At 42.0% G+C, this 9,415-nt stretch overlaps 1 protein-coding gene across 1 annotated transcript; it reads left to right on the forward strand.

Annotated features, from left to right (window-relative positions):
* The first annotated feature begins 3,256 nt into the window (after positions 1-3,256).
* LOC134800945 (venom serine protease 34-like) lies at positions 3,257-9,306 on the forward strand. The gene is made up of 9 exons (XM_063773476.1): positions 3,257-3,356; positions 4,047-4,187; positions 5,843-5,969; positions 6,499-6,605; positions 6,911-7,112; positions 7,583-7,646; positions 7,934-8,067; positions 8,517-8,668; positions 9,108-9,306. The coding sequence occupies exons 1-9, from the start codon at positions 3,273-3,275 to the stop codon at positions 9,288-9,290; spliced, it is 1,194 nt and encodes a 397-aa protein (XP_063629546.1). The 5' UTR covers positions 3,257-3,272; the 3' UTR covers positions 9,291-9,306.
* Positions 9,307-9,415: the final 109 nt, after the last annotated feature.

Here is a 9,415-nt window from a genome sequence, read left to right on the forward strand (position 1 = left end):
GGTATACTCAAGCTGTAGAGATCCTAAGGAAATCAAAAGTATGAGGTAAGTATCTTTTATAATTAAATAATAGTATTGACAATAGTTAAAATCAGTTAGAGTTTATTTATGAAGTATCGTAGCGAATATTCTTAATGAATAAAAGGTTTCAGAAACGATATGTAATTCTAAAATAGGTTCTCAAAGCACATAACTAGTTGCAGTTATCAGTCAGATGAGATCTTTAGGGCGGTCGCTAGCTGGCGCGGGTGCACGGAGCGGGTGAGCGGGTTAACGAAAAATAGTATGAGCTACGCTAACTGGCGCGGACGCTTGCGTCGGATTTTACTTACAATGGCACCTGCGAGCTTGCACCCGCGCCAGCTAGCGGACGCCCGTATACATATACAGTCAACTGTAAAAATATGGGTGCACAAATCATCTCAAAAGTATGTCCCATAGCTCTTATGTCAGCGAAATAAGAACTATGGGACATATTTTTGAATAACTTGGCTACACCCATATTTTTACAGTTCACTGTACATTGTAGGTACGTAGTTGTAATGGCAATGCCCCTAACCTAAGATTAGCGACTATAAATAGTCGAAGACGTCAATTTGGATGGATTAGCTATCTTTTCCTGATGTTTTGACGGAAAATGTGTTTGTTATCAAAGGTAGAGGCGATTAGTGCCGCTCTGCTTCGTTATCAGTTGATGTGTTAATTAGTTTGAAACAATTAATCGCTTCTAGGAGAGTCGTGTCCTACGACGCCTTCAGTCGTGGACGCGTCGTTATGCTCACATTTAATGCTACTATAAAAAAACTAGAGTGATCTTACCTTAAAGTGGTTAAGGGATATTTGTTGTCCCATTAAAAGGGACATTCGCAGTTAATTTCAATTACAGTCCAAAGTTATTTAGGTAAGTTTCAATTACTTAGTAAAAAAAAGATTTTAGGAGAAGCAGGCAGATGAAATAGAGCAGTGAGATATAGATATCTTTAGTGTAATTTAGTTGTAAGAACGCTTTTTTTGCTTGGGATCTATCCGGGTTCTTCAGAATAAGACTAACGGAATTATTTGAATGTCAAACCTTCAGCCAGGCTAACGTTTTCAAATAGGTAAACAAAGATATCAATTGAATTCTTTCATATTTAAATCTTTTAAAAACCAACCGTATAGACTACAAATTATGGTGGATTTTACGATAGTTAAATTTTATTATATGATACCTGTAATAAATATTATGTGACTTTAACCAATGCGAAAACAATTTCAGCGATTACTACTTCCAACGTAACTTCGAACCTATTTCCTAGAGCCAAACATGCCTTTGTAGTCCCATCGAAGGTGGCTAATCATGCTAGATGTTCCACGTTTGTACAGGTGGTATTCAATGTATACGTTCAGTTAAGTAAACAGTTCATTTGACGTCAATTAATTAGTAAAATGCTGAAATTTAGTAGAGCTCTATAGTAGTGGCCGAGTGGTGGGATCATTGAAAATAAGTGCGTATTCTTGTCTGTGGAAATTTCTGCAAAATATTATATGGGCAGTAAGATATGGATTAATGGAATATATGGAATAAATAGCCTGAGGAAGAGTGAAGTTATTCTAGGAGTAACCAAAAATAAAAACCTTCATTAGCACCTGAACGTATTTTAGGTAATATAATTGCCTAAAATTATCTAAGAACTTATTTTTTAACAGCCCTTTCTTATACATATTTTATGTGTAGGTATGTTTCTCTGTGTGAGTATATTTTTTGTTTGTTAAGTAATTGTTGGTGTAGCTTCTAACAGTTTACTATTGTAACTAAAAATATTCAGAGTATAAGATAAAGTTCGTGTAGGTACAACTAGAGGACAACATAATTTGTAAGATCATCAATTTAGTATGAATGGTGCTTTTTAAATATAAGATTTATAATTATTAAGTATAAGATTCATAAGTACATATAACACTGTTAGCCACCAGGTACCTATACTCGTACCTGCAATAATTATGTATGTAAGCATGTCTTATTTTGGCACGCTTTGAAAGACGGATTTTTACCATGAATGAGGAGATTGTACATTTATTGTAAACTACGTGTATGTGAGGTGTGCAATAAAGAGTATTGTATTGTATTCAGTGCCGGATTTACCACTAGGCTGAGTAGGCTGAAGCCTAGGGCGGCAGATTTTAGGGGGCGGCAAATTTGGGTTAAAAAATATTTTGTTTGCTGTTCAGATAGGGTTGACCAGAATTTTGCCGCTCCCCTATTTATTTGTAAAATTTAAATAACAGGCTTTATTTGTCGATTTTGCCGCCCTCTGTTATGTCAAGACCCTTTATATTGAAACAGATAAACGGCCGGACGGACAACAAAGTGATCCTATTCCGTTTTGAAGATTGGAAATTGGAATTCTAAAAATATACCATGTTCTATCAAATTGCGCTATTTCTACGGAAAAAATTTCGCGCTCGCTACGCTCGCATTTTTATTTAGGAACGTTATTGATGGGCTACAAATAAAGCTAGGCAAAGGCCTCTCCCCTCTTCTTCCACTCGTTTCGGTTTTGAGCTACATCTGGCCAGTCTCTCGAAAACGAGTCCAAGTTATCCCGCCATCGCCGACGAGGTCTACCGGTTCCCCGGTTTGACTCGTGGGGCATCCACTTTGTGGTTAACTTGGCCCACAAGTTGTTGGGCATGTGGTAGACATAACCAGCCTAGTTCTATCAATTTGCGCTATTTCTACAGAACAAATTTCGCGCTCGCTACGCTCGCGTTTTTATTTAGGAACATTATCTGTGACCCATCAATATAAGCCATTTGTATAGCATAGTCCCTCGAGCACTCGATGCTAGACCCGACCAAACTCCTTAGCTATTATCCAGCCTGACTGCCAATGCCTCACCTTGATTCTCAATGGCCGAAACCCAGCGGTACCCATGTCGCCGATCAGATCAGGCAAATATAACGAGGTCGCATCGTCATTGGCTGACAAAAACGGCTCATAGTGACATCACCTTATATGCATTTTAATATGACTATGGTGCGTTGTACTATTAAATTAAACGCCTCTGATTGGAAAGTACTTTAAAAAGCTATAAGCGAGGTGGATAGGGGCGGCAAAATCGGCATAGCCTACGGGCGGCAAATGTCTAAATCCGGCACTGATTGTATTGTATAGTAGATACCTCTTAATTAGTGGTAGTTAATTAGGCTATGTACGTACCAATAATAATATTCATGTACGAAGCTTTTTAACTTTTCACCAAATTTATTAGTCGGGCTTGTGTTCAGAGATGGCGGTGTCTGAAGTCGTGGTGTTGGTGCTCTTGCTGCACCTCGCTGCAGGGCAGGATACCAACTGTGATTTCACGCAAAACGTGAGTAGAAATGATACGTACCTAACATTGTCTGTACAAAAACGTCTTCATGGAAATAAGAGCTATGAGATGAGATGTAGATACTTATAGCCGAAAATTTTCTTTATATACCGTATATATTTAGATAGGTATATATATTTTTTTACAAGTCAGCAAGAACCGTAAATGTCATAACAATCCCGTGTTGTGACTGTATATAAGGGAGGCGTGCCTAAATATAGTGTCTGTATGACTACTATTAAGTACATAACGATCGCGGATTTTAACAGATTCCCTATCGAATGATTCATACAACAAATGTTGTTTTCTTCATGATCCTTTTAAATAGATGACAATTTAAAATTTGATATATTTATTTATTATTTAAAGAGATACCTACCTATCAGGGGCGTATTTACCCTAGGGCCATCCGGGCCATGGCCCGGGGCGCCAATCCGCCAGGGGCGGCATATGGTCCGTATGGCGCCCCTGGCGAATTGCATTTTGTTTTTCTTCCTTGACTTCTGGGGCGGCGAAACGTATTGGCCCGGGGCGCGAAATTTCAAAATACGCCCCTGCTACCTATGATTATTTATACAAATTATATCAGCGAATATAACAATTAGCTACTTTACGTTACAACAGCCTTGTATGTATGTCGTTGGCTTTACCCAATTGTCGATATATCCTGTAATGTCAGTTTGTTTTTAGGTTCAAGCAGGTCAAGTGTACTATATATACAGCCCCGGCTACCCTCAAAACTACACCGGCGCGCGGCAGTGTCGCTGGATCGGGATCTGCCCCTCGGGCTACCGCTGCCGGCTGGTCTGCCCGGAGATCCTTTTACCCGCGGTATGTCCCACACTCCAGAAATGTTATATCTACAGTTCTGGTTATTCCTACAATGTCGCTTGGTTAATCGGCTCGTCTGGCTACCGCTGCCGGCTGCAATGCCCGGAGATCAGCCTTCTCGCGATATGTCCCACGCTCCGTATATCTATCTACAGCCCTTGATATTCCACAATGCCGCTGGTGCATCTGCCAGTCAAGCTACCGGGCTGTAGTGCCTGGAGAAGACCAGCACCAACACACATCAGACGCGCTTAATCATTATTTGTCGGTCGGTCCATTGTGGGTCCATTGCTGTTGCTTGCTGGGTAAAAATACAGTTAACATAATCTACAGGGTTGGGCATATTAAGTGTCCTAGTTTTGTACTGCCATTTTACTTAAATATAGCGCAACTTTTTGTAACTATACTATTTTTTATTAATAATCGAGAATTTATGCGTCTTTATGATTTCTAGATGTCAGCTTGATATCTATTGTTTTTATATTGTTATCAACATGGACGTGAAACGCCAGCTCGTTGTAAATTTGTGCAAGCAAAAATTCCGACCGTGCGAGATAAGTAAGAAGTTAAAACATTTAGAATATTAATGTAAGGTTCACATCTCGGACCATTAAGCGATTTAAAAAATCAGGATCTTCAAGAATCAGGCCCAAACCTGCTCGAAGACCATCTGTTTGTGTCAAAAATATAATTAAAAGTGTTCGTGAGCGTATTCGGCGAAATCCATCTCAAAGTGCTAGTAAACTCGTTAAATATATGAAAATATCCCGACGATCAATGAGGCGTATAGTATGACATGATCTTGGATTGAAGGCCTTCAAAAAATAAAAAAATCGTGGATTAACAGAAGCCCAGTAAAAAGCTAGAGTGAAAAAATGCAGGGACTTGCTAGCTTGGCATGGTATGGGGTGCCATATCACCTAGGGGCAAACTACCACTGCTGTTCATTGATCAGGGAGTAAAAATTAACCAAGACTTTTATATTCAGAACGTGTTGCAGGGTCACATGCTAGAAAATATCCGGAAGTTGTTTGGGGATGACTATTATTGCTTTCATCAAGACAGTGCCCAGTCTCACAAAGCTAAACGTACACAAGACTGGTGTCGAACAAATTTGACAGATTTTATACCGTGGCCAGAATGGCCTGCATCTTCACTAGACTTGAATCCGTTGGACTTTTCTATATGGGGATACATGCTCAGCAGGATTGGCAGCACACAGGGAATTAATTTAAATTCATTCAATTATCGGTTGATCAAGATATGGGACGATATAACAGATGAGGTAGCCGCGTGCAACTCATTCTATGGTAGAATGCGTAAAGTTATACAGGTTAAAGGAGAGCGATTTGAGCTAATGAATTAATTTTGTAAATATAGAGTATGCTTATAATAAAAACAAGTTTAATATTCAGATTTGAAGCTTTGTTTTAATTTTATGGCTATTTTAAACTAGGACACTTAATCTGCCCAACCCTGTAGTCAGTCTAGTTGGACCAGACCTCTTACTACACGACTGCACTTGGCGCTTGCTTATACTGTGCCATCACTAGCATTTCTTTACAAAGACTAAAATGGTAACTAAGAAGGGTATCATATGGAACGTACAATTTTCTCTAACATCTTTTACGTTACGCTTTACGCTTTATGAACAGAGTTCGGGGTGCTCCGTGGACCGGCTGCTGATCTCCCGGAGCGGGGACCCACAGCTCGCCGGCGGCGACGTGTACTGCGGGCGAGGCTCCACCTCCGTCGTGTCCACCGGCCAGCGGATTAGCGTCGGTGAGCGAAACCACTCAAAAACCGTGTGTGCTAGTCCTTCGAATGCCTAAATATCATAATGCCCCGTAAACACTTCCCTTATGCCCCCGATCATGCTGGGGCATTGTTTGCAGAAACATTTTGAGCATATGTAAACGAGGTACCTAATTATATGTCTAGCTAGAATGTATCTTTGCCTTACTTACAGGCCACACAGTTCACCAACGCTGTTTATAGAATTTATCATCATCATAATCTAAGACCATGACTCTTGTTGGTGGAGTATGCGTCATTTTTCGCGGCTCTCGGCCAAGTTCTTTAGGTCCCTGGAAGACACGACATTTGCTTTCCCTTTTAGTTGTTGTGTAAGCTGGCTCGTGGTTTTCCTCTTCCTTTGGTAGATTAGATTTTGCCTTCTAATATAGTTTTGAAGAAAGTTTCTTGTCTTATCAAGTGATCTATAATTTTGCCTCGTCTATTCTCTATGGTATATTAATATATTTGTCGAATTAGGTTTACCTAAATATTAAATCATTTTTTTTAATTTCAGGATTAATCACATCAGCCACGACCAAAGGAGGCAGATTCTACTGCGAACTGCGGGCGGAGGCAGCAACGCCGACTCCAACACCGTGTAGCTGCGGCTATAGGAAGAGGGTAGGTGTACCTATACACTGTTACTTGCACTAAAACCCCAAACTTTAGCTGGAGAATTATCCATATAGTGTGCTCTCGTAACTTGTTATGGCTTACATTTGTAAATTTAGACTGTAAGAAAGTAGTTGAGTTTTACCTACGACAGACCAGCACCTACGAAAGCTTATTTACTAAAACTGAAACAGAGATGTTTCGCTCGCGTTTCGCGCTCGCTCGGCGAATAACCAATAATGAACGCTTGCGTTCTGTTAACTATAGGTACATGCCAACATGAGGCACTAATTAGTAAATAACATACATTCCAGAACCGCATCGTCGGCGGCCAGGAGACAGGCGTAAACGAGTTCCCAATGATGGCCGGCGTCATATACTTGGACCAGGAACAAATTCGGTGCGGAGCCACCATCATAGCCCCGCGATACGTGGTGACCGCTGCCCACTGCGTGGTGGGCAGGGCCGCTAGCGCACTGGCCGTCGTGGTTGGCGAGCACGATAAGACCACTGGTGGTGAGTTTACTTCAGAAAAATCCTGGTGGACGCCATTAGCTTACGAATATGGGTCTCCCCAGAGATATCGACGCGCATTCGGCAAAATCCGATGTCCATAAATTACGTCATCGTTTTTTGACCCCCCCCGCCTTAAAATCATACAAAAATCATGCTTCGAATGACCCCGTTTCCTCCTACGTCATGCTACCATCATCCGATGTCCAGACCCCCCCCCCGCCCTATTTTGAAATGACGTAATTTATGAATAGCCCCTAAGAGCGAATAAGCCGTCTACTATGCGTCGGCAGGCGCCAGCCGATGCGAGCCGAGCCGAATGACGACTTTTTTGCTCTTATTGCGCAGAATAAAGCTTTTGCCTGTCGGATTTTGCCGATTCCGCGTCGACATATGTGGGGCAACCCTACGTCGTGATCTTGTGCGTACAGACCACTGGTTGCATAGAAATTTAATTATTTATATTTTTTTAGGAGACACATCTGCAACACAAGGATTTAATGTGGAACGCGTAACAGTTCACCCTCAATACACATCGTAAGTTTTTAAAACATGTTTTCCAAGCTCTTAAAAACCGGCCAAGTGCAAGTCGGACTCGCGCACGAAGGGTTTTTAGTATTTGTTGTTATAGCGGCAAAAGTAGGTAATACATCATCGGTGAAAATTTCATTTCTTTAGCTATCACGGTTCATGAGATACAGCCTGATAACAGACAGACCGACACACAGACGGACAGTGGAGTCTTAGTAATAGGGTCCCGTTTTTACCCTTTGGGTACGGAACCCTAAAAATGTATTAAATTGTAAAACGTTGTCGGATTTCAGTTCTAACTACGATTATGATATCGCCATCTTGCGGTTGGCAAGGGACATCGTGTACAGCGACCGCGTGGGCCCCGTCTGCCTGCCGTTCAAGTTTGTCAACACAGACTTTGCTGGCAGTCGGTTCACCTTGTTAGGTAATTATTCTTAAGAAACTTTATATACACACATATCATAAACCTTCTATAAAACTCACTTCGTTCGTTTCATAAACCAACACTTGAGGTTTAATGCCTTTAATTATGTAGCAGTCACATAAACTACCTACTATTCCACGGTGACCAACGGCGAGATTTTGCTTTTGTATAGTTGGGCGCCACTACCCACCCTATCCACTGACGCCATCATTATTTCTTACTTACTCGTGGTCAGTACGATATCGTTGTGTATGTGTAGAATCTGTAATGAAGACCTCTGCCCGGCCGTAAGTGTTTCGGCTTAAATGATGAAACATCACCATGATTCGTCATGATAAATAATCGTATCTGTAGCTAATTTTGTAATTACCTACTGTTCTACTCCATTTTATAGTAGTGCGTCTACACAGTACTCAAATGAAGGTGTAGATTGCATGAATAATTTGCAGGCTGGGGCTCCCTGTTCATCGGCGGGCCCGTGTCCAACACGCTGCAGAAGGTGGACGTGGACGTGTTGAGCCAGGCCGCGTGCCAGCGAGTCGTGTCCTCGCTCACGCCGCGCCAGGTCTGCCACTACACTGCCGGGAAAGATGCCTGCCAGGTATGTATATACCTACAGACATTCGTATTATATAGTCTTATGGTTTTAAAATGTCGGGTTCCACTTGAGAGACTACCTGACCAGGCGTGGCTCAATCCGCGATTTCGTCGCTTTGCTACAGGTAGCTAAAAGTACATCCGTTCCACACAATTTTGGTGGCTAGCCATAAGCCGCGCGTGGCGCTGTCGCCACCTAGCGGCCATATCTGTGCTGATCGCAACAGACGCGTTTTGTTAGAGAGTGAGTCTTCTACTATTATTTATTCAGTGACCCGACGATGAATACCTGAACTCGAGTTTTTAATTCACTTCAGCCAACGGCTGTCGTGAATATAATAAACTGTCGTACAATATTCCACTTACCCCCCCCCCCCCCCCACCCCCCCACGTTGCATAATAAAAAAATGATCCTTCAAATATGATACACGTATTGTATACAGGATGACTCCGGCGGTCCGGCGCTGTACACGGACCCGTCCACGAACCTGCTGTTCCTGGGCGGCATCAGCAGCTACGGCCGCCTGTGTGCGCAGAGCGGCCAGCCCGGCATCAACACCAGGGTCACTGCCCTGCTCACCTGGATAACCACCAACACGCCCGACGCCACGTATTGCTATAAATAAACTGGTGCGATGCATACTGTGTTTAATATACCTGTCATACACATTCATCATTATCATTAGTACCTAACTAACGGTGGTATATTCCACCTGTCCAATTTCTTTGTCCAAAGTGTATTTTGTCTGAC

The sequence above is a fragment of the Cydia splendana genome, chromosome 20 (assembly GCF_910591565.1).
Source record: "Cydia splendana chromosome 20, ilCydSple1.2, whole genome shotgun sequence".
Classification (NCBI taxonomy): domain Eukaryota; kingdom Metazoa; phylum Arthropoda; class Insecta; order Lepidoptera; family Tortricidae; genus Cydia; species Cydia splendana.